The sequence below is a fragment of the Natator depressus genome, chromosome 5, assembly GCF_965152275.1.
Source record: "Natator depressus isolate rNatDep1 chromosome 5, rNatDep2.hap1, whole genome shotgun sequence".
Classification (NCBI taxonomy): domain Eukaryota; kingdom Metazoa; phylum Chordata; order Testudines; family Cheloniidae; genus Natator; species Natator depressus.
Window position 1 is genome coordinate 25,655,367 of NC_134238.1, and position 25,899 is coordinate 25,681,265.

Here is a 25,899-nt window from a genome sequence, read left to right on the forward strand (position 1 = left end):
CTAGGGAACCTAATTTATTCTCTGTATGCAGACTTGAAACCCTATTATATCTAATATATTCACCCTGCAGATACAAGCAAGATCTTCAGGCTTATCTCATGATCTCAAGATCTTCAGGCTTATCTCTTATCCATTCAACATACATTCACTTTAGATGACAGAGTATCAAATTCACCAAAGACTGAGGCCTTTTTTCTTACCCTTGGAGGAGAGATGAGAGCCAGCATACATGTAGAATTTGAGTCAATATCTGAAAAGTCTGTAAAATTGTTATAATACATATTATACGTTAATATCGTATAAAGTAGCAAGGAAACTGTGTCTCCAGTAGTTGAAACCAGTGCTAGATAAAGAAATACGAGACTGAACCAGGGAATGAATCCCAGATCTCTTTCATGGTAATGTGGAGTATTGAAAGGGCTACCGTCATTTGTCCTACTTTTTAATATGAAATTTTAGCTACTTTTGCTCTCTTTATAGGACTATGGACTATGTTGCTCTCTTTATAGGATGTGTTACTGAAAAACGTAGCTAGATTAGGGTGATTCTTTCTGTTGACATTTCAGGCCTATCTAGTTTTAGAAATACACAAGTTTTTGTACTTTGGAACAAATAACAAAAAAAAAAGTTGACCCTTTTTAGTACATGATTATTATATAACATTTTCATTGTTTTCCTTTAAACAGATGTGGTAGTAAACAGGGAGAAGAGGATTATAGGCCACTGTTTGAGAACTTTGTTCAAGATCTTCTTTCCACGGTCAACAAGCCAGAATGGCCTGCTGCTGAGCTGTTACTTAGCTTATTAGGAAGGTTGTTGGTAAGAGACCACAGTATTTCCAATTTATCATAGTGATATAAACTGCTGCACGTTCTTATTAAATTTAGCCATCTTCTCAAAAAGCTGTCCCAAGGTAAAGATCTGGTGATATTAGGGTGACCAGATCTAATGCCACATGAAGTTTCTGGCTTTGCCAAGATAAGAGTGGCAATGATGGACAGAGATTGATCATCCAGCCAGATGGCGGAAGGACCTTGCTGGGGATTGATATGGGTGCTGCTCAGTCTACAAGGCAACTGTGTCCCTTTGGGATTTGCCATAATGTTGATGATGATAATTCCTTTTCATCATCATGAAAACTTGTTTATTTTGACATAATCTTTTATTAATATTTAAATGTATGTTTGTGGTATACAATGTTCATGCTTCATTTAAGAACTTTTTGCTGATGTATATCAGTATATTATTTAATATGCTGAATAGTATACAGATAGTGAAGTTTAGTTTGGAAAATTATTGTATTTTATAGGTAATTTGAAAAAAAGTGACACCATGGACTATGTTGCTCAGTGGAGGTCACTTGTATTGTTCTATGGGGGATATTTTTCACATTAAAATTCCGGTTCATAGCACCCAGTAGCTGCATAGACTCATATTGGGTAAAATCCACCAACATCAGCAGATATTCATAGATGATAGCTTCTCTAGGCTGCTCATATAGCACAAAAATATTATTCAGTAGTTTAGTCATCTTGCACGTGTAGCACATTAACACAGAGAATACTATGATTCAAATAAATTAAACATTTTAGCTGGTATAGAATGTCTGTCTGAAATTCATAAGTCACTGTGGTAAGTAGTACTGGCAGACATTTGTTATGAGACTAAAGCAGTAATTGGGCCTGTTTCTGGGCAATAGCACAAATAATTTATAATCATGCCCCTGATTAAGCCAGCTAGATAGTAGCTTGCAGTTCACTGGTGTACATATGGCAGGTAGATTAAATAAGTATAATATTAACACACACACACACACACACACACACACACACACATTTTATATATCCACTGTACAAGATGCATCCTCTCTAGTTAGTTTGATTAGAAGGACCATTTAATAAAAAAAATCTCAGGAGTATTTTTGCAGGGAGGGGCCCAGTGGTGAAGGAAATGAATTTGATATCAATGTTAAAATATTATATATGTGGTTATTGGAGAGACAAGGTAGTGAGGTAATATCATTTATTATTATATCCTTAGTAACTTAAGTTCATAACTCTGCTAGATACTTAAAAGCATGGACTCTGGAGACACTGATTCTATGGCTCATTACAACAAGTTGTAATACACCTTACTGCTTGCGAATCCTCAGTTGCCCACTTCATTTTAAGTTGTCTGACATGTGTTAACCCCTTATGCTTAACAGTCTGTCCCAACTTGTATTTAGCTCAGACATACTGATTTTCTTTCCCAAAGAAGAGCCCTGTGAAGCTTGTATCTTCCATCAACAGAAGTTGGTCCAATAAAATATATTACTTCACCTACCTTGTCTCTCTCTTATCCTGGGACTTACACATCTACAACAACGCTTCAAATAAATAACTGGCCATTGTAAATGATATAATTTATTCAGTTTATTAGTTGATGAATTTCTGAATAAGATCGAATAGTATATTATGAAAAGCACTGCAGGTACAGAAATGAGTAGATAACATTTTATCCTGCTTTTGTTAGGTTCATCAGTTCAGTAACAAGTCTACAGAGATGGCTTTGAGAGTGGCATCACTTGATTATCTTGGAACTGTAGCTGCAAGATTGAGGAAAGATGCGGTCACTAGCAAAATGGATCAAGGATCCATAGCTCGAATCTTAAAACAGGTATATATAAGATCCATATGGTTTGGTGCCTAGATAACAACACAGATGGAGACGTTAAAAATGTCTGAAGTGCTATTCTGCTCTGAAAAGTCATTATGTAAAAGTGCCATTTGGGGAGTCCATCTTTATTATCTCTTTAAGACTTCATCAGATGTACTCAGATTATAAATAAAAATGTGTTTTCTAACCACCAGCCCTATAAACTCATCCTGGATTTTGAGAATCAAGACTGGATTCTTTCAGCCTCACACATGATTTTCAATAGTAAGGATTCTGCAGGTCATATTAGGGCCTCAGTTGCTCTTGTGCCAACCCCTTATCTTCACTGGGTTAAAACTACTGAACAATTCTGTTCCACTGTGTGGTGGTGATGCACATGAAGGAATAGAATCCAGTTCACTGCTCTCTCTAAGGGGAGTAAAAATCATTTTAATTATTAAAGTCAGCAGATGTGTCTGAACTCACAAAAGGAGCAGATCTGTTTGTTTAGTTAGAGCTACTTTCATATGCATTTGAGAAAACTAAAGTAGTATAGCTGTAGGTTCAATTTCCAAATGATGAATCTGGCATCAGTCAACTTTTCTTTGTGCCATCAGAACTGGTTTGGAGCTCTGTTTAGAGGACATGTACTCCCAAGGTTCTATCAGTGCTACTCATCAGAATTGTCTCCATTTCTGTGAGGGAGGCAACAGTTTTCAGTACAAGGTGTTCCTTTTTTGGCTTTCCTCTATGCCATGAGTGTTCCACAATACCTAGTTTTAGGCTGTCTATTTAAAATGCCTATGGATTTATGTCTGTTTTTTCCTGGTCACTGGCTGGGTCAGACACGGTCAGAACTGGAGTTCAGTGGTCATTTCAAATTTATTTGATTCCAGTTTCACTCCCAATCTTAAGGATTAGTAGTCTGAAATTAGCTGTAACTCCACCAGAGAATGACTTTCATAAGAACCACTTCAGATTCTTCTGTGGCAGCTGTATTTCTACCAGAGGAGAAACTTATGGAGATTCAGAATATTTATCAACTAAATGACCAAAGTCTGTTCAGTCTTTTTTGAGACTTATGGGTTTCATGACTGTCAGCTTACGTCACACCCTGTGCAAAACATCAAATAATACTTTTACATCACTGGTTCAACACAAATTATTCTTCCAGGAAGGATGAATTTGTTAACTTGTCTCAATACCGGCAAAGATTCTAAGAATGCTGCACTGGGTAGTACAGAAGAATGTTCTAAAAGGGGTCTCTTTCAGTTCCCCAATCTCCATAGGAAGTGGTAGAGGTAGATATCTGTGCTTTGGCACAGTACTCCTCTCTTTCCTCTTAGTGCACCTCTGCTTGGTCATTGGAATTCATGGGAAATGAAACTGCACTGGGCAATATGTTGGGCTCTAAAAGCATTTCTTCAAGAAAGCATATTATGGACAATACCACAGCTGTGTACTAATGTAAACAAGGGTCATCTTACTTAAGACATTTATGCCAAGTGATAATTCTCTGGAAATGTTGTATTTCTCCAGAATCACTACACTGCTCTTTATCTTGCAGGAAAAAAGAATGATATGCTGGTATATTGCAGGCATCAAGAGCAACATGAGTGGTTCAGTCTCTTCTCACAAGATGGAGACCTCTTTGCTACAAGAAACGGTGTGAAGTGACCACTTTCCTGCTCAAGAGCAGATTTGGGTTCTCTGCTAGATTCTCTGTTGTTGAACTGGGGCAAAACTGTATATTTTTTCCTTCCTGCCTCTGCTTCCAGACCTTATCGAGGACATTTCTTAGGGACTAGATTGTGTGGGTAACTCTAGCAGCTCTTATTTGGACTCAACATCCTTGTTACTCCGATCTCGTGGGCTTGTAATTGGAGCTACTTTTCTTCCTACTCCTGGTGTTTGGGCTTCTATCTTGACTTCATCACTGGGTTCTGAATCCAGATCCAATCTTTTCACATGGCAGATAGGATTGTTGCACCCTAGTAAACCAGATTGAATGCTTAAGAAGGGAAATATCTTACAGCCAGGAAACTTAAATCAAAAAAATGTTATTCTTGGAAATGGAAACTACTTTTTTAAGGAATATTGAATAAGGCTTTGTCACCGACATCTGTATCAGTTCCACAATTTTTTTGTGTATGTATGTATTTATGTATTTGAAAAGGTCTAGACAGCAAGGGCCATCAGGCATCTATTTTGGCATAACCTTCATAGCATTTTGAGGTTCATCAGGCTTTGGTCATTCTAAGAACAAAAAATTATTTGAAAGGATCTCATTAAGTGTATACCTTGAGACTTAAATTGAGTACCTACTCAGTTTTTCGAGTAATGTCCCTATGAGTATTCCACTTCAGAATGTGTGCACACCTGTCCACTCTTGATAAGAGATCTTCATTAGCAGTGTCTGCAGGTCTTGGCCTGAGTCATAGATGTCCTCATGCTGTGGTGTGTGTGTATGTGGAGGAGGAGAAGGGGAAGCAGACTCTCTACTGCCCCAGTTCTTTCTCAGCTGTCTGTGACTTGAGATGTAGCATTGCAGTGTCAGCTATAGCTAACGACGCAGCTTGCTGTTTGTATCTTCTGACAGTTTATTTTTTATCTTTTTTTCTTAGTAATTCTTTTCTTGTTAATCTTTTCCATTTTTTCATTAATTTAGCATAGTTTTGAGCGTGGGGGGAGTTTCCTCCTTCCCCTCTTACATTTGCCTGATCTGGGCCTTTGTTTTTTTCTCTCGGGTCTTAACCTGGGTCCTTGTGTAATGGGTTATTCCCAAGACCCGTGGCTTCATACCCTGCCAAAACTGCCACAGGTCTTTTCCCCCACAGCAATGGACATTCAAGCTGTGACCACTGCCTGAGAGATAGTCTCATCACCTCCAATTGTAAGGTCTGCTCAGGATTTAAAGGCAGATCTAAAAAATTGAGGCGAGACAGACTAAATCTTCTGTTGATGGAGCCTTCTGATGGATGCAGGGGTCCAAGTCACCCCCCTGCTCATTGGATTTGGTTGCTCAGCGAGCTCGACGGTAAGTAAAGATCCTGAGGACCCTTTAAAATAATCCAGACCCTCAAAAAAATGGGATAAGAGAAGGAGAAAATCACCCTCTCAGTATGGTTGTCAGGAGACATCACATCCTTACACAGGTACCACTGAGGCGCCCACTCCCTCCGATACTGAAGCATCCTCTGGTCCTGCTCCACAGGTGGATCTTACAGAGGCTCCAGAGCCAGCTGTGGACAAATAAATACCACCTTCCCATAAATCTTTCTCCTCTCCAGATGAGGAGGTTTTGCATCCTCCCACCATCTTATCCCATCTTATCGCTGTTTTTTTTCTCTTGGCCTCTGTCTCAATGTGGAAAAGTCTACACACACATCCACACGATGTATAGACTCCATCAAGGTCACTCTGGATTCCACCACCACAAGAACATACTTGTTCCTGGACAAATTCACCATTAGGTGCAGTCTTGTTTCAACAATATAGCAGAGCCCACAAATCACAGCAAGGGCTTTCCTGCAACTCCTGGGCCACATGGCAAATCGTACATTTTTGACACCCTTAGTAAGATTATATTCCCAGGTTCAAGCTTGGCTGAAAACCGCTTATACCCCGAAGCACAGTCTGTCCAAGCGGGTGTCCGTACCTCATAGGGTCCTTAATTCTCCAAATTGATAGGAAGATCCATAAAAGTGTGTGTGTGTGAGTGAGTGCCATTCTCACAGCCTCCTCCCACAAGGATCATCATCATCATAGACACCTCCCTGCTAGGCTGCGGTGCACTGTTTTAGGACTTGCTCAATGCAAATGGATCCCACAAGAGGCAATCCTCCATATCAACATATTCAAATTCAGAGAGGTTTGTTACTCTTGCTAGGACTTACTTCCCGCACATCACAGGCAACCGAATCAGAATAATGCTGGACAACACAGTATCTGTTTATTATATCAATTGACAAAGAGGAGCAGGACCCTACCTCTTACGTGCCAAGTCAGTAAAACTATGTAACTGGTATGTATCACACCACATACAGATCTCAGCAGTTTATCTTCCAGGACTACAGAACGCAGTTGCATACTCCCTCAACACATATTTCCACCTCAACTATGGGTGGGAACTGACCAGTGCAGGTTCCAAAGGATATGTCTGTCTTGGGGTCATCCAGAAATAGATCTTTGTGACACCATCCAATGCAAAGTGCAGATGATTTTGTTTGAGGGGAAGGAACAGCCACAACTCAATGGGAGATGCCCATGTCATTCCTTAGCAATAAGCCCATGTACCTGAGAAATTGCAGGCTAGAATCTGGCTTTGTGTAATGCTTCTCATCCATAGATCTTGAAGCACTTTACAAAGGATTTATGTAATATTATCTCCATTTTGCAAATGGCATTCTTATCCTGATCATTTGTACATTTGCTCTTGGAGGTCATTCCTATTTTTACAAAGCACAGCTCTCTTGATTTAGCATTAGAATTTGATGCTCGTTTTGGGCAAGTAGTTCTGCAATCTGTTCAGCTGTCCTCTTGGATAGTTAGTGCTTTGTTTTTTTCATTCTTTCAAGCACTCAAATTTTATTAGGCATTTCACAGAACAAATAAAAGGACAAGAGTCCTGCCCCAAAGAGCTTTCAATCTAAACCTTGTTGACTAATATTAATTAAATTGAAATCTTGCTAATCTTCTAAGAATGTGGATTTACAGAAATAGTTCTAAAAGGTGAAAAAAGGTTTCTTACAGTGACCATTCTTTTATTACAAATGCCTATGCAGAGTCACATTCCCACCCAAATCTCCACTCTTCAGAGTATCCTCTCTTAGTTCCTTTAATAACTTAATAACTTCTGCCAATGTTCAGATCTTTGAAGGAACACTTGTGCAGCCCCAATGAGCTCTGCTTTTTTAGATATATTTGAGCACATGAAATCAATGGTGCTTGTGTAGATGTTATGTCCTTGGACAACAGTTACTAACAGATAACCTTGCTTTGTCAAAATTAATGAGACTATTTCTCTCAACTTCTCCCTTTCTTCTCCCTTCTTTTTTCTGCCTTTTTGCCGTAGTGACCTAAGCAACCTGCCGTTCCAGTGTCTAACATTTGTAACCCAACAGACAACGGCTGTGATATTTCTTGATTTGTCTGTGTGTCAGACTGTTTTGGGGGATTTAAATCCTTTGGCATTTTTTCCCAGTAACAGGGGCCATAGCAACATCACAGACTGAATATTAACCCAGTAAGATTTTAGGAAGGCAGTTTATTTTCATCTATCACATTCTGCTCTACAGTTGTTTCTGTTAAGTGATAGTGGCCATTGTCTGGCTTGTAGGAAAAGGTGTGTGAAGTGATTTTCTGCAGCAACTTCAGACCAATGAGCAGAAGAGAAGGGAGACTATTTAGGTCCACACTGGTACAAAAAAAGCCCTCTTTTACCTGGACCGGGTGGAACAGCCCCTACCCTCTCACCCATGGAAGTAGGTTAAATACCAGGTTTTGTCATCATCCATTGTGGGCATTGTGCTCCTCATTTGTTTCGAGGGCCGGGGGAGGAGGCTGGGAAGGAATTTTTTCCCTCTCCGCCAGATTGACCAAGGCGAGGTAGTGGTTTCTCGCCTTCCTCACAGTGTATTAGGGCTTTGTGGTCGTGGACATGAAACGGAGGTTAGGCTATGATATTGCAATTCATTATGGAAGCATGGGGTGGATGTCCAGTGTAGGTACTCTGTAGGGAAGGGATATGGTGATCAGATAAAATGGTTTGGTGAAGGATTTAAAGGAGATATTCTTTAAAGGAGTGGAAACGGGGAGCGGAGGGAGTTCAGTACTCCTATTATTGGTGTGGCAGGGAGCCAACTCCCCCTCCTTTATAGCCCCCCATAACTCTCGTTTGAGGGAGATGGTGGGTGAGGTACCAGCATCGGGTTGGCTGGGGACTAGGATAGGTAAAGTGTTAGGACTGACAACAGTCCTCACCCCCAGGTATATGTAAATGATTATGGAATTACCTGCACTGTACACTTTTATCTGCCAGGTACTCTGACATTTAAGAATAGCTGTGGCCTAATTAAACCACATCCAATGTCTCCTGTCCTTCTTCCGGCATAGCCAGACAATGTCCCTCATGTATAATCTGGTTTGTGTGTTGCAGTTTTAGTGATAATTTATTTACAAAAATTATCTAACTAGTTTGGAATTATTGTCAACGTAATTAATTGTGTGCTTTTACTTTACATTAATTTATATGTATGTGTGTGTCATGATTTCTTGGTCATATTTGCAACTGTGAGATATTATATTTTATGAATGTATCTTGCTACATATTACAGGTTTCAGGAGGAGAAGATGAAATCCAGCAGCTGCAAAAGGCATTGCTAGATTATTTGGATGAAAACACAGAGACTGATGCCTCATTACTGGTAAATTTCAATTTTCTGGATGTATTCGGTCTATATAAATGGAACTTCATCAATGGGATGGTTTATTCCCCAAGGCTCTTAGACAGACATACTTGTGCCTTGGTTACATCCTCGTTCTAATCCCAAAACTGTTCATAGTATGCATCACTCTAAAGTAGTTGAAATCTTAGTAGACCCATTCTACTGAATTTCAGACATAATGTTTATAATGGTCCTTGCCTGCCAATGCTTAAATTCTAGTTGGAGCACACTGTTTAGTTGGTATTTGATGCATTCAGACTGACTTTCATAAATGCCATACTTGACACTGTAGACGTCCACATGTACTGTTCATCTACGATAATCCTTTGGTTCTTGTTGGTATTGTTTGTATTAGACTAACATATTTTCCACTCTGCCTTTCAAGTCTCAAACAAAAATGTTGAATAGCATTGAACCCAGGGCTAATACCTGCCTGGACCCAATTTAATTTTTTCACAACTTGAAAAGGAACTATTAATAATCACTCTCTTTGTTTTTTCTGCCAATCTTGTTGCATTTCTCCAGTTTTCTCGGAAATTTTATATAGCTCAGTGGTTCCGTGACACAACTATGGAGACAGAGAAAGCAATGAAATCTCAGAAGGATGAGGATTCATCTGAAGGAACTCACCATGCAAAAGAAGTTGAGACAACAGGACAAATCATGCACAGAGCGGAAGGTCGCAAAAAATTTCTTCGCAGTATCATTAAAACTGCACCCTCTCAGTTCAGTACATTGAAGTAAGTTTCAGTAATTGCGGATTTAGTTTGTTACCTGCTCATTTGACACTTAAGCATTTTTCTTTGTTTTTTAATAAATAACTATCAAGTATTGTGTTAATTTTGTTGCAGGATGAATTCTGATACTGTGGACTATGAAGATGCTTGCTTGATTGTTCGCTACTTGGCCTCTATGAGGCCGTTTGCCCAGAGCTTCGATATTTATTTGACACAGGTAAACTGTGCCAGAAGTCTTAATGCTGTGAAATACAGTTGGTTTCCTGGTTCCAAACACTTATGGGGTAGTGTGCAATGTCTGTTCATTGTTGAGCACAGGTATTTAATAGGTCATGATAACACCACATGTTTTCATGTTATGTATTGATAGCATATGTGCTTATTTTTCTTTTTTCCTGCATGTATATTACACATACCATACTGTACATACATTGTTTTATTTGTGCATATGTAGAGATCCATCAACTAGATGGGCACAATAAAAAGATAACTACAAAATGTTGAAACCTTTTCACAGATTTTATCTATCTAAAATGCATGCCTGATTGGGAACATGACCTCATAAAACATGTCTTCATAGATCATTCATATAACTGTATAAATTTTAAATTGGACATGCAAACCAGCTCAATCATTTGCCTGCAATGAATGGTGCTGTCATGCTGATGGTCATGGTTTGACCAAGTGACCTTAATGTTCCTTCTTTCTGGCTGGGAGAAGAGCACTAACATGTAGACATGGTGATACATTTGAGCTCCAGGTAATGCTTTGGGTCACATTACTTTCTTTGATCCACTTAATAGAGCTATCTCAAAGTTGGGGTGCACAAATCCTGTTTGGAGGATAATAAAGTGACATGTGGATAGGAAAAACAGAGCTAAAATAAATGGATGGACCCTATGGATCAACATTTGGGTTATGACTTTACATAGTGAGGGAGAATCCCGGCTCCAATGTCAGTGCAGGAAAGTCATCACTCACATGTATCCCCTCACTTTCTAAAAGTTTGTTCGATTTTTGGTAGTTGATTTTTTCTCATTTTAGTTTGACTTTTGCATGTTATTTCATTGTATTTTTGCTTGCATTGAACACTGCTTGCTACTTTCCAAAAGCGATTAAAATGTCACTTCTGTTTTCTTATTAGATTCTGCGTGTGCTTGGTGAAAATGCGATTGCTGTTCGAACAAAAGCCATGAAGTGTTTGTCTGAGGTTGTTGCTGTAGACCCCAGCATTCTCGCCAGGGTAAAAAAAGGAAACTATCTGTAATGTACATGCATTCTTCTATTCACATTTAAAAGAAATTCTGTTTTTCCATACTTTGCATTCGTGTTTCTCTTTATATTTTTAGTTGGATATGCAACGAGGTGTTCATGGACGGTTAATGGATAACTCCACTAGTGTACGAGAAGCAGCTGTGGAGTTGCTTGGTCGGTTTGTGCTCTGTCGACCTCAGCTTGCTGAGCAGTATTATGACATGCTCATTGAGCGAATACTGGTATGGTCACTTTTGAAATCACTTTGATGTTTGTAAACACATTTTTAACTGGGTTTATATGCTTAATTATATTGAATAGTATCCCAGTTCCTAGAGTAAATTAACTTGTATAGATTTTTTGGGGAATCAAAACTAAAAATTCTGCCCACCAGACTAACCTTGTGAATTGAAACAATTGCTTTTGATGAGGAACTAGTGGGTCAGAAGCTAAACCTATACATTTTTCTGTTCTAATTTTTGGCATTGTAAAAACATTTTCAGATGCCAAAGAGCGATTATTTTGTATATGTATATTATTTTGTATATTATTTATGATATTCAGATAGATCACATGAACATGTTAAATTAACAGTGAGAAAGCATTAGTATTTTGCATGTCAGGTTATTTATTTTGATTAAAACATGCATGTGGAAGGCTTTAGGAACATGTATATATCAAACACTTGTAAATACATATAGAAATATTCAGTGTGACCCTGTGTCATTGTTTAAAGAACTTGTAGCATATTAAATCTAAAAGCCTAAACTTCTCATTCCTATATTTCCATCTCCATAGATTAAGCCTGAGAAAGTAGATAAGCTAGGAAGTACATCTAGGATCTATCTTTTCTATGTCTGTCAAACCAAGAGTGGTGTAAAAGGTTAAGTTCTAGAGCCAATAATCTGACAGTGAGAGAGCTCTGCTCTCAGAACATTGCGGGGACTGATCTGAACTATAGGGGTAAAACAGGAGAAGAGAGAACTCTAAGACATATAAGACCCAAATATTAAGGGTGGTTGTTGTTGGTATCACTATAGTGCCTAGGAGTCCTAGTTATGGACCATGATCCCATTGTGCCAAGTACTGTATAAACACTGAACAGAAAAAATAATCTTTGCCCCCAAAGACATGCAATCTAAGTACAAGGAAAGAGACAATAGATGGATACAGACAGACTGATGGGGAAGTACAAGGAAACGAGACAGAATTGGTCAGCATGATAGGTAGTGGTCTTAACACACCAGCAGCCTAACCACTGCAAGTTTTTTGTGTTAAATGCACCTAAACATGAATTTGTTGGAAGCTAGTGCAGTCTCTGGAATTCAAGTGCAATATGCTACCTATGAAAAACACCATTATGTTACACTGCAATAGCTGAAGTTTTGAATGATCTTCAGGTATAATCCAATTTATGGTAGAGCATATTGCAGAAAATCAATCTCAAGGTCACAAAAAGACAGGTTACACTGGCAGTGTCCGCAGTTGGACAAAAAATAGTTGCCACCTTCTGAATGAGTGCAGATTTGGAGGGAGGGAAAGTACTCTGCTCTTTGGGTATTAAGAAGGATGGAAGAATCCACTAAGAGTCTCCAAATTGCAAACCTGAGTAACAAAAGATGGGAAAACTCCCTCAGTTAGAGTCAGATATATTTCTGCCATTTATTTCCAATCAATAATATCTTTATCTTATCTGAGAGTTTCAGCAAGCTAGAGCACAAGCTGATTTCTCTTTTAAACATTGGGAAAGTTGCAGTTTGAATCTGATAACATAGAGATTTAGAACTTGGAGTGATCTACATTTAGAAGCCCTCACCATCTCACTATCACCATTAGATTGCCTCATGTACATATTGAATATGAGGGTTAACAAAAAAGAGAGCCTGCTGTAGCCCACTTGGGACAGAAGAGTACAAACCGGATCGTTTAAAATATGAAACTGTCAAATGAGGATTTAGTTATTGGCATCATTTGTTGTTATAATTTAAGGCATTAAACATGTGTTACAATGTATCCAGGCAATAATCAAAAATGTAATTTACAGTGAAATAGCCCAGTGGCCTACTAGTTGTACTCTTAAACACATGCCTATCACAACACATGGTATACCTCATCCAGTGCACTAAATGCCGCAATAACAGCTATTTGAGTGAAACCAGACAATCACTATGCTATTGAATGAACTCTCACAGGAAAATGATAAAATACAAAAACACCCTATTACCTGTGGGTGAACACTTTTCACAAAGTGATCACTCTCTGTCTGACTTGTCCGTCCTCAACCTCAAAGGAAACCTGCACAACGCTTTCAGAAGATGAGCCTGGAAGTTTAACTTCATAACTCTGCTAGATCTTAAAAATCATGGACTGAACAGACTCACTGGATTTATGGCTTATTACAACAATCTGTAACCCACTAACCCCCCATTCTGTCCTATGACTGCAGAGGTGTTAACAGGCCACCACTACCTTGAATAGTCTCTTAGAATATGTGCTAACTACTTATACTAAAACAATCTGTTCCATGGTGCATTTAACTGTGACGCTTGAAGTACCTTTCCCAGACCTGAAGAAAGAGCTCTGTGTTGCTCAGAAGCTTCTCTCATTCACCAAAAGAAGTTGGTCCAGTAAAAAATATTACCTCACCCATTTTGTGTCTCTCATGCAGAATATCTGCATTTTAATTGTCAGTTTGTTGCTTCGCAAGCCAGTCTCCTGGAAAGGAAGGAAGTGTAATCTCTGTCCAGTTAATATGCGGAGTTATCAGGCTCTGATAGATTTTAGACCAATCCTTAATACCAGAACAAATGCAGAGCTCTTGAGGGAGAGAATATAGAATGGGGCAACAATGCAGTATTCACAGGACTTGACTTCCAGGACCTACAGGACCTCTGGAATGAAGTAGTGTTACCAAACAGTAATGCTGTCTTTCATATAAGTGCATTTAGAATTTCTTAGTTATTATTTTAACATGTTTTGCAAGTCAGGCTTGATAACTTTTAATTGATATTAATGCACACAATACTTAAATTCATTCTCACTTCTGATTTTTTTTTTCAAGAGTATTTTGCTTTCTCCCATCAGGATACTGGTATTAGTGTCAGAAAGAGAGTTATAAAGATTCTTAGGGATATCTGCATTGAACAGCCAACATTTCCCAAAATTACAGAGATGTGCGTGAAAATGATTCGCAGAGTCAATGATGAAGAGGGCATTAAGGTAGGCTAGAATATTTCTTTTAAGTTTTTAATTACGGTTTATTTTAGTTTTCTTTTATTTTGAGAAATAAATAAATAGATTTTTCCTTAGAAGCATTTCAGAGTTTCTTTAGTATATGTATAACTTTTATTTGTTTTTAACTTTTTAAAATAAATGTTTTTTTTAAATTGACAATGATATTGATAGATTCCTGTCAGACGTGTTGTTTACTCCATTTGCTTAAAAAATAAGGGAGCTCAAAAATAAAATAAAAATATTTAGATTTATTTCTTCTTTTCCACTTGCAAATATCAATTATCTCCACTCTGTGTCTATCTGATTACTGACATAAATAAATCCTCCCAATTTGGAAGGGCTTGCAAGTGCTTTGGAGGATAGGATTAAAATTCAAAATGATCTGAAGAAATTGTCTGAAGTAAACAGAATGAAATTCAATAAGGACAAATGCAAATTACTCCACTTAGGAAAGAACAGTTAATTACACAAAAAATGGAAAATGACTCCCTAGGAAGGAGTACTGCGGAAAAGGATCTGGGGTCTATAGTGGATCACAAGCTAAATATAAGTCAAGAGTGTAACACTGTTGCAAAAAAAAAAAAAAAATGAACATAATTCTGAGATGCATTAGTAGGAGTGTTGTAGGCAAGACATGAGAAGTAATTCTTCCACCCTATTCTGCGCTGATAAGACCTCAGCTGAAGTATTGTGTCCATTTCTGGGCACCACATTTCAAGAAGGATGTGGACAAATTGGAGAAAGTCCAGATGAGATCAACAAAAATTATTAAAAGTCTAGAAAACATGACCTATGCCTATGAGGAAAAAGTGAAAAAAATGGGTTTGTTTAGTCTGGAGAAGAGAAGACTGAAGGGGGGACCTGATAAGTTTTCAAGGACATACAAGTTTGTTACAAGAAAGAGGGTGAAAAATCTTTCTTGTTAACCTCTGAGGATAGGACAAGAAGCAATGGGCTTAAATTGCAGCAAGGAAGGTTTAGGTTAGACATTAGGAAAAACTTCCTAACTGTCAGGGTAGTTAAGCACTCAAACAAATTGTAGGAAGGTTGTGAAATCTCCATCACTGGAGGTTTTTAAGAACAGGCTAGACAAACAGCTGTCAGGAATGGTCTAGTTATTATGTAGTCCTGCCTTGAGTACAGGGGACTGGACTAGATGACCTATTGAGGTCCTTTCCAGTTCTACACTTCTATGATTGCATTTAAAAAACCCAGAAAAACCTACATTAAAGGCACATTATTTAGGTTGCAAAGTCAAGCACTGAAAAGTTATGAAATGCTAGATTTACATGTGCCTATGTTACCTTAATTCTGTCCTTTCTGTACATTGAATGAAGTACGGGTCCTATGGAAAAAAAAGTGTGATTATGTAATTAAAGAGTGGGAATGAATAGCTGGATCTATGTTCTGCGATGGCAGGGGAGTCTGGCCTGGCTTTCTCCTCCCTCTCCACCTCCCAGAAGTTGCGGATGATCCTGCCACATGTGGTGCCCCAATGAGCTGCTGGGGCCATAACTGGAGTTGGGGGAACCTAGCTTTGCTTTCTCTTTTCTCCCTTCCCAGGCCCCCAACTTAGAGTTGGAGGGATTCCTACCTAACAGGGTACCCAAAGTGGCATGGGCCACTTAGGGACATGTGCTGCGTCCAAGGTAGGAACCTAGCCTAGCTCTCTTCTCCTCCCACCCTATTACAGCTGCTTTGGCAGCTCCTAAGTATTCCCAGTACAGTGTATGTTGTTACTGCTTTTGTGGCAGTGGCAGCCTGGTCATAGAATGTTTCCGTGTTCAGTTATTATTTTGGCATGCTGCCCAAATTTTCCTGAGGCTTGCAAGGCACAGGTGAGAGAGGATGATTTTTAACAGTTTATATCTTAGCAAAAGCTGAATGGAATTTCACAGGACAAAGAAAAGGCATTTCTTTAGTCTGAAGTGCTTGCCCAATGCCATGTATCAGTGGCCTACTGCAAATAGTGGAGGTATGAGAGTTTTCAGTTGAAAGAATGCAAGAGTCCTTTATAAAGGACGGTATTCAGCAACTTAAACACAGAGGTTGTGACCAGCTCCTCTTATTATATAGACACTGGATAGTAAGAATTTCACCAGCATATTCAGACAGGAATCGTCAATCAAACTTTAGCTGAAGAATCCAGTTCTCTTCTTTTCTATACAGAAGTTAACAGTTCTGTTTGGCTGAGTGAAGCTTTCACTGTATCTAGTGATATATATCTGATGATGATGAATCACCAGGAAACTGCAGTAATGGTCTGCTGAAACTTGTAACAGTTCTTCCCAGTCTGACAAAATCTCTCAGTAAAATGCTGAAAATGGCATTTTCCACAAATGTTGCTGTAGTGTAGATTTTCTGCAGCATGGATTTCCATTGGTCATTAATAATTATCCAGATGTCCTTCCAGGCAATGGTGACCTCAGATACAGCTTGGAGGCCCCAGGTGACTCAGGCCTGGTCTGGGAATCCAACTTCTAAGATAGAGATACAGGTCTTGCTCAGGTAACCTTCTCTTTCTAGAAGGCCTCACTTAGCTCCAATAATTCTGTGTAAAATGACACACCATCAATAAGTGTATACTCTTATGTGGGAAATAAAATGGAAACCTTTATGTCAAGATAAAGTTATGTATCTCTGACAATATATTTTTCCCTCTAGAAACTGGTGAATGAGACATTCCAGAAACTCTGGTTTACTCCAACTCCCCACAATGACAAAGAAGCAATGACCAGGAAAATACTAAACATCACTGATGTGGTATGCCTTACAAATTTGAACTAAGAGTCACATGCGGGATTTGATTAGGTGTTTTTTAACATGTCTTGAAGTAATTTTTATTGTTGAGCCTTCTTATAATACATAAAAATAAACAAGTAATTGAATCACCAGACAATTTTATAAATCTCATATGTACTCCTCTTTTGCTGTATCCCTTAAGATGTGATGGGTTTATTCATCTGACAGTTGGGAAGAAACAAGAGTATCTTGTAGGAAACTTTTAATATAAATATTCATCAGCCTATTGGTGATGATAAATGGTATTACATTCTGTTCTGGTGCTGTAAAATTATAATTATACCAAATGGTCTCCTATTACATACAGTAGAATTCCCTAATAGAGCTATGTGTAGCCATCAGTGCTGCCTGGAGGCCACTAAAGAAATTTTACTTCATTTGAAGAAAGTATCCCATATGTGATACATAAAATCCATATGAAAGGTTAATTTCAGTAGGTCAATAAGAAATGCAGGGCCAAAATACATTTGGCATAAGCGAATACAGCTCTTTTGAATGCCAATTTGATTGTACCCACTTTATATCAGCAACAAATTGAACCCAGATTCTTAGAATCTTTACATGTGTCAAAAGAAAAGTTTATATGCATAACCAAAATAATCATTGAATCAATAAGAAGTGATGCTATTTTAGACTTGGTTTTGGTAAGTACTGAGAACATTATAGACAAGCTGGTTGTAGAAAATAAACTTGTATTGAGTGATCACAAGTCAGTGCAGTTTAAATTAAATGGAAAGATAATTAAAAACAGGTCAGTAACTAAGATTTCTTATATCAAAAGGGTGGGTTTTTGAGAAATTAATGGAGCTAGTTAGTGAAGACAAACTGGATTGAAGAGTTTAGGGACATAAATGTGGAGTAGACTTGGAATTTCTTTGAGTCAAATGTGCAAAAAAAATCTGGAATTTGCATCCCAAGTAAAGGGAAAAAACTTAGCAGACCTAACTGGATGAATAATCACCTCAAAAAAGATATAGGTGTAAGCAAAGAACCTACAAGGAATGGAAGAAAACATTGATTAGCAAAGAAACGTATGTCTTAGAAATCAGAAAGTATAGGGATAAAGTGAGAATTGCCAAAAGTCAAACTGAGTTAGACCTTGCAAAGGAAATTAAAACAAATAGTAAATGGTTCCTTAGCCATATGAATAAAAAGAGAACAAGAAAAGAAGTGTGTCCATTATTCAGCATGGATGGGGTAAAGATTAAAGATAGTCTAGGTACGGCCCAAAAACTAAATGAATACTTTGTTTCAGTCTTCAGTAAGAATGATCATATAAAACACAGGGACGAAGACAAGATGGCTAATGGGAACGAGCATATAAAAATGGAAATGACCACATCCAGGGTGGAAGCAAAACTTAAAGAGCTTAATGTGTTTAAATTGGGAGGACCAGATAATCTCCATCCCGGAATACTGAAAGAACTGGGACATGAAATTGCAAGTCCAGAAGCAAAGATTTTTTTAAAAATCCATCAGACAGGAGAATAGGAAACATAGTACCTGTTTAAGTAAGAGGAACTAGTGATCCAGGTAACTGCAGACTCGTTAGTCTGACCTTAATATTGTGCAAGGCTTCAGAACAAATTTTGAAGGAAAGAACAATTAAAGACATGCAGGTTAATGGGATAAAATGCAATATGGGTTTATCAAAGGAAAATCTTGCTAGACTAACCTTATAACCTTTCTTGGATGAAATAACTGATTTTTTTTTTAGACAAGGGAAATGCATTAGATTTAATCTGTTTGGACTTCAGTAAAGTATTTGATACTGTACCAGATGTGAAATTATTAGAAATGGAAAAGATGGGGATCAGTGCATGAATTGTAAGGTGGGTAAGGAACTGGCTAACAGAGAGATGATAATGGGTTGTGCTGAAGGGAGAACAGTCAGGCTGGAGAGAGGTAATTCACCGAGTTCCTCAAGGATCTATTTTGAGACCAATCTTATTTAATGTTTTTATCAGTGATCTTGGAAAAAAAAAAGTGGGAGTGTGCTAATGAGACTTGCTGATGACACAGAGTTGGGAGGCATTGCCATTCTGGACAAGGAATGTAATATTATTCAGGAAGAACTGGATGAACTAGAGTAATAAAAATGGGATGGCATATAATAATACGAAGTACAAGGTCATGCACTTAGGTACTAATAGCAGGAATTTCTTCTTCGAGTGCTTGCTCTTGTCGATTCCATTCTAGGTGTGCGCACACCCACATGCCTGATTATCGGAGATTTGCCTTAGCAGTATCCGTAGGGTTGGCTGCAGCGCCCTCTGGAGTGTCACGCTCATGCATCAATATATCAGCTGCCATGGCCCTACACCCTCTCAGTTCCTTCTTACCGCCCATGCTGGTTGGTTGGAGTGCCTCTCTCCCTTGCCTCATAAGTGATCATCGGTTTCCTTCTTCACTTCATGTATTAGAGGTGTAAATAGTTTTGTTTACTGTAGTTAGTAAGTAGTTGTTCAGCAGTATAGTTAGTAAGTTAGGGTCCCAGCAGGGATTTTCCCCCAAGCAGGGCATGCCCCAGTCTCCAGGTTTTAAGCCCTGCGCTGACTGTAATAGGCCTATACCTGTTAGTGACCCCCATGGCAGCTGTCTGAAGTGCTTTGGGGAATCTCATGTAAAAGAAAGGTGTTGTATCTTTAAGAACGTTCGTCCCAGGATACAAAAAGAGTGTGACATCCATTTGAGAGCCCTTCTTATGGAGGCTGCTCTCAGCTCGGCCTCTGAGCCATCCCAGCTGGACTCGATTCCCAGTACTTCGCCTCAGTGTGTTGTGCACCCCTGACACTGGGCTCTACCTGACACCATTCCCCTTTGCCGGTGCCCAAGAAGAAGTCAAAAAAGCGGGACCCGGCACCGAGCAAGGACCAACGGGCATCGGGTAAAGGACCCTGTTCGGACCGCCCTCTCACCCACTCCAGAGACACATGGGGATACATCTCCCAATGGATCCACCACCAACTCCAGGAAGCGGTTGGGGACCCAGAGTCATTGCTGAGTCAGCACCTTCCCAGCCCCTCCCGGTGCCCAGAGAACAAAGGACGCTCCCAGAGCAGCCAGCACCACCTGCTGCAATGGACCCAGAGGGCAAGTCAGCTGTGAAAGCCCCCCCAGAAGGTGAGTGAACACCACCAGTCTCTGGAGCCAAGGCAGAACTCTTAGTCATCACACCCCTGGTCTCCGCATCAGCCCAGGTCACCAATTCACTGGCACTGCGCACCCGGTCTCAGCCCTCTTGTCGAGACTTGCCCAGAGGGAGGCGCCGGTCATGGTCATCCGCTTGCTGACCCTCTCCACGACGTCAGTCACCAACACCTAGACCACGGGAACGTTCCCCAACACGGTGCCACTCCCCGTACTCCACCTATTCAAGGAACCGTTTACCCACGGCAACAGTTAGCCACCAGACTCAGTTGTCGACAGCCCTGCCGTGGTCATCAGAGGAGGATTCCTCCAGCACTGAGAGGGAGTTCAACCTCTTGCCGAGACAACACCATTGCGACTGGGCTCCTGAGGCTGTGTCCACCTCCATGATGTTGTCCTGGCAGTAGGGCCAGTAGCCAGTGCAATGGCTTTATTGGAATGCCTGGGGCATGCCAGTTATGCTGATGCCCCCTTCTCACCAATCGTTGGTTGCTGCTTCAGACAAGCATCAGACGGCACCGGGCTTGGTGTGCGAAGTGCAATCGGACGCTGGGGTGGAAGGGCAGGTGCCCACTCCGAAAGCCCTTTTCCCCCAGGGGGGATGATGCCCTGAGCCCTCCCCCGGTGGTCCAATCATTCTCATCCTCTCCAGATGAGGCTCTGGCAGGGCCCTTTTGTGCTAACCCACTGGATGATTTTAAGGAGTACCAAGTCCTGCTCCTAAGAGTGGCCACGAACTTAGGCCGACAGGTGGAAGAGATGGCGGAGCAATCAGACACCTTGGGTAATGTTGTCACCACCCTTCCTCCTCCCATTCACCTGCAGAACCTGGCCCGGCAAAAAAACACAGGGGCCAGAAGCGGGCTTTTTGCAGGTGCGCTTGAGAGCGATGTCCCAGTCACATCCCCGGATCCACCTCATCCTTTCCTCAACCATCTTCATCCCTACCATTCGACCTAGTTGCTGGTTACCTCAGACTGCTGGGTGCTAGAAATTTTATCTCTGGCCTACACCCTGGAATTCTCATCCACCCCAACCCCCTCATACTCCTCTTCCCGTTCCTCTTTAGGGATCCTTCTCATGAACAACTCCTCATTCAGGAGGTTGACAACCTCCTGCAGCTGGGAGCAGTGGAGGAGTTCCCTTGGGAAATGAGGGGGGAAAGGATTCTGCTCCTGCTATTTCCTAATCCTCAAGGCAGAGGGGGCCTAAGACCCATTCTGGACCTGTGGTGACTAAACAAATATCTCGAGAAGTTGATGTTCCGCATGGTTTCTTTGACCTCCATTATCCCCTCCCTGGATCCAGGAGACTGGTATGCCGCTCGCGACTTGAAAGACACTTATTTTCTTATTTCCATCTTCCGAGGACACAGATGGTTCCTCCGTTTTATGGTGGGCCAGCGTCACTTCCAATTCATGGTGCTACCCTTTGGCCTCTCCTCGGCCCCGTTGGGTATTTACAAAATGCATGGCCCTGGTAGCTCTTACCTGAGAGGTCGGGGAGTCCAGGTCTGTCCTTATCTCGATGATTGGCTCATCAAGAGCAGGTCGCGGGATCAGGTGCAGAGCAGTCTTGATCTGGTGTGTGCCACCTGTGGGCCTGTTAGTAAACAAAAAGAAATTGACCCTCATACCAGTGCAACGAACAGAGTTTATAGGGGCAGTCCTCGACTCCATGCTGGCCAGTCTTCCTTCCAGAGGCTTGTTTCTAAGCTATGTCAGATGTGATCTCCCATATAAGGGACGACCCACTCACTACTGCCCGCACTTGCCGAAGGTTGTTAGGCCACATGGCAGCCTGTACTTACGTCGTCTGGCATATCTGGCTCCATCTCCAGTCGCTGCAGGCGTGGCTGGCATTGGTCTACATCCCCAACAGGCACGACCTAGACCTGGTAGTCAAGGTGCTGGACCACATCCTGTCATCATTGGCATGGTGGTTGGACCCCAGATCGGTGTTGGAGGGAGTTCCCTTCGCGTCCCCATCGCTGACCCTGGTTTTCCTGGGGAGCTCACACAAGGCCGCTGGTTGCGGGTCGACCACTCCCTCCACATAAATGTCAGGGAGCTCAGAGCGGTTCACTTCATCTGTCAGGCTTTTTGGTCCCACTTGAAGGGCAAGTGGTTCAAGTCCTGATGGACAACACCACCACAAAGTTCTATATCAACCAGCAGGGTGGAGTCAGGTTGTCAGCCCTTTGCCAGGAAGTTCTCCGGCTCTGGGACTTCTGTGTGCAGCATGCCATTCATCTTGTGACAGCGCACCTCCCCAGGACCAGGAACATATTAGCAGATTGCCTCAGCAGAACCGTCTAGTCTCGCCACGAATGGTCGCTCCACCCCAAGATGGTCAGCGTGATCTTCTGAAAGTGTGATCTCTCCAAGTGGACTTGTTTGCGACTCATCAGAACAGGAAATGCCACATGCTCTGCTCATTTCAGGGGATCAACGGGGGATCCTTGTCAGTGCCTTCTTACTCCCATGGTCGGGGGCTCTAATGATCCACATTGATCCACAAATCCTCATGAAGATCAAGCAGGACAGGGTGAAAGTGATCCTGATAGCCCTGGTTTGGCCTTGCCAACACTGGTTCGGCATGCTGCTGGACCTGATGGTGACGGCCCCACTGCAGCTGCCTCTTTGGCCGGATCTCCTATCCCAGAACCATGGCAGTCTCCTACACCCGAGTCTAGCAGTGCTGGGCCTGACAGCTTGGTTGCTGAATGGTTGAATGCCGAAGAGCAGGAGTGCTTGGCCCATTTCCAGCAGGTCCTACTGGGGAGTAAAAAGCCCTCCACCAGAGCAGCTTACCTGGCTGAGGTGCTGAGCCTTGACCCAAGGGGTTAGGCTTGAACAGGCCTCGCTGCAGTCGATAATGGACTACCTTGTGCATCTCAAGCACCAGGGCTTTTCCCTTTCATCGATTAAGATCCACTTGGCCGCCATATGAGCCTTTCACCCCTATTCCAGGGCAGGTCAGTCTTCACTCATGACATGATGGTCCAGTACTTGAAAGGTCTGGAGCAACTCTATCCCCATGTCCAAGACCCTGTCCCTCTGTGGGACCTGAATCTAGTGCTCATGATAGCTCCCTTTGAGCAGTTGGCTTCCTGTTCCCTTCTTCTGGTCTCCTGGGGGGTGTCATTCCTGTTGGTGATAACATCTGCACAAAGGGTCTCTGAGATTAGAGCATTTACCTCAGAGCCTCCCTATAAGGTGTTTTTCAAGGACAGGGTCCAGCTGCAGCCACACCCAGTTTTCCTGCCCAATGTGGTTTCACAATTTCACATGAACCAGGGCATATTTTTGCCAGTCTTCTTCCGAAAGCCTCATAAGTATGAGGAGGAGCTTAGGTTGCACTCCCTGGACCTCAGGAGAGCACTAGCCTTCTACGTTGTAAGGACCAAACCATTCTGTAAGTCGATGCAACGATTCGTCGCGGTAGCAGATAGGATGATAGGTCATCCAGTGTCCACCCAGAGAATTTCATCATGGATCATTGCCTTCATCCGGTTTTGCTGTGATCAGGCGAAAGTGCCTCCACCGGCAATTGTAACCACCCACTCAACTAGGGCGCAAGCCTCAGTGGTGGCCTTCCTGGCCCATGTGCCAATTCCAGATATCTGCAGGACCGCCATCTGGTCATCCATTCACACATTCACACGTTACTACGTGCTTACCCAGGAAGCCTGAGATGACACAGGCTTTGGTAGAGCAGTATTGCAAGTCACATGACTCTGAACTCCAAGCCCACCTCCCGGGATATTGCTTGTGAGTCACCTAGAATGAAATTGACATGAGCAAGCACTTGAAGAAGAAAAAACTGTTACCTGCCTTTCATAACTGTTGTTCTTCGAGATGTGTTGCTCATGTCCATTCCATTACCTGCCCTCCTACCCCTGTGTTGGAGTTGCCAGGAAGAAGGAATTTAGAGGGCGTAGGGCTGGCGGTGCCTAATAGACCAAGGCATGAGTGTGGCACTCCAGAGGGTGCCACAGCTGACACTATGGATACTGCTAAGGCAAAAATTTCTGACAACTGTGCAGGTCACATGGGCATGCACACACCTAGAATGGAATGGACATGAGCGACACATCTCAAAGAACAACAGTTACAAATGGTAGGTAACTGTTTTTTCTGCTAAAACCTGGGGCTCATCAATTGGAAATAATAGAGGAGGAGAAAGACCTAGGTGTATTAGTCAGTCATAGGATGACTGAGTCACTAATGTGATGCATTCATGAAAAAAATCAAGTGCAATCCTAGGATTTTATCAGATGAGGTATTAGCAATTAGAGATAATACTCCTGGGGGAATTCTGCTCCACTGCGCATGCACAGAATTCATGTCCCCCGCAGATTTCTTTGCTTTCCCACAGAAAAATGACTTCCTGACAGGGAGGCAAAGGGAAGCTGCAAGAGCAGTTACACACCACTCCCTAGCAGTGCAGGTACATCATTTCAGGCACCCAGAGCAGCCAGCGGAGAGGTAAATCACTGTTGAACTGGGAATATCCCAGCCAGTGGCTCCTACCCTGATGGGACTTCCTCTTCCCCTGGCTGGGGCTGTATCAGACTCATCACCAGAAACCTCCCTCAGCTGCAGGAAGCTCAGCATCCTCCCCTACTTCCTGCCCCCATCTCTCCTCAGCTTCAGGGGACAGGGGTCACTGTTTGAAGAGCTGCTCCCCCATCCTCCCAACCCCTGTGCATCTGGACCTTCCATACCCAGACATTCCTGCCAAGCCTCACCCCATACACCCAGAACTCCCCTTGCACTCAATACCCAAATCTCAACCCCTGAGCCCAGACCCCCTACATCCGGAACCCCACCCCTGCACCCCAGACTACCCCCCACTGAGCTCCCTGCACTCAAACCCCCACTCCCCCACACCACCGTGAGCCCCCACATCCAGAAACCCACATCACTGACTCACAACCTGCTGCACCCAGACCCCCACCCCACCAAGCCTCACTCTCTCAGCACCCAGACTCCCCCGCTGAGACTCCCACTCCCAGATCCCTCCACTGAGCCCCAACCACCTTCACCTGGAAGTCCTTGCAGAGTCCCATTGCCCCTGCACCTGGAATCCCCCCAACAAGCCTCTGTGCATCCAGATCTCCCAACACCTAGCCCCCATACTGAGCTTCCTGCACCCAGATTGTCCTACACAGAACCTTCTCACCCCGCACCAAGCCCCTTCACATTTGGATCCTGCATGGTTGAGCCTGCCTGCCCCACACCTGGCACAGAGGGGTAGGACCCCAGGGTGTTTCTGGGGCAGGCCCAGGCCTTGTGCTATGTCAGGGTCGGGTGCCCCTTCACCACTGAGTCTGTGTCCCAGGGGTGGGGGTGGTGTGATGCAGGATGATCTCCCACCTTTGTGCAGCCAGTGGCCTATGCTCCCCACTGCCATGCGGGAGCCTCTACATTTATTTATTGACAAATAAAACGTGCACAATTTTGCAGAATTTTTAAATTTTTGGCACAGAATTTTTAATTTTTTGACACAGAATGCCCTCAGGAGTAAGATAAGAAGGTGTTAATGTCATTGTACAAGGCAATGGTAAGATCTCACCTGGAATACTGTGTACAGTTCTGGTCACCCATATTCAAGAATGACTAATAAAAACTAGA

At 42.0% G+C, this 25,899-nt stretch overlaps 1 protein-coding gene across 2 annotated transcripts in view; it reads left to right on the forward strand.

Annotated features, from left to right (window-relative positions):
• NIPBL (NIPBL cohesin loading factor) overlaps window positions 1-25,899 on the forward strand; it is a 296,004-nt gene that overhangs the window by 234,446 nt on the left and 35,659 nt on the right. For both annotated transcript variants that reach the window (XM_074952486.1, XM_074952487.1), the window contains exons 23-31: window positions 687-819; window positions 2,515-2,658; window positions 8,973-9,062; window positions 9,609-9,823; window positions 9,935-10,037; window positions 10,965-11,063; window positions 11,170-11,316; window positions 14,159-14,293; window positions 16,973-17,071. In XM_074952486.1, the coding sequence (XP_074808587.1) occupies window positions 687-819; window positions 2,515-2,658; window positions 8,973-9,062; window positions 9,609-9,823; window positions 9,935-10,037; window positions 10,965-11,063; window positions 11,170-11,316; window positions 14,159-14,293; window positions 16,973-17,071 (1,165 nt within the window). The remainder of the gene's footprint in view (window positions 1-686; window positions 820-2,514; window positions 2,659-8,972; window positions 9,063-9,608; window positions 9,824-9,934; window positions 10,038-10,964; window positions 11,064-11,169; window positions 11,317-14,158; window positions 14,294-16,972; window positions 17,072-25,899) is intronic.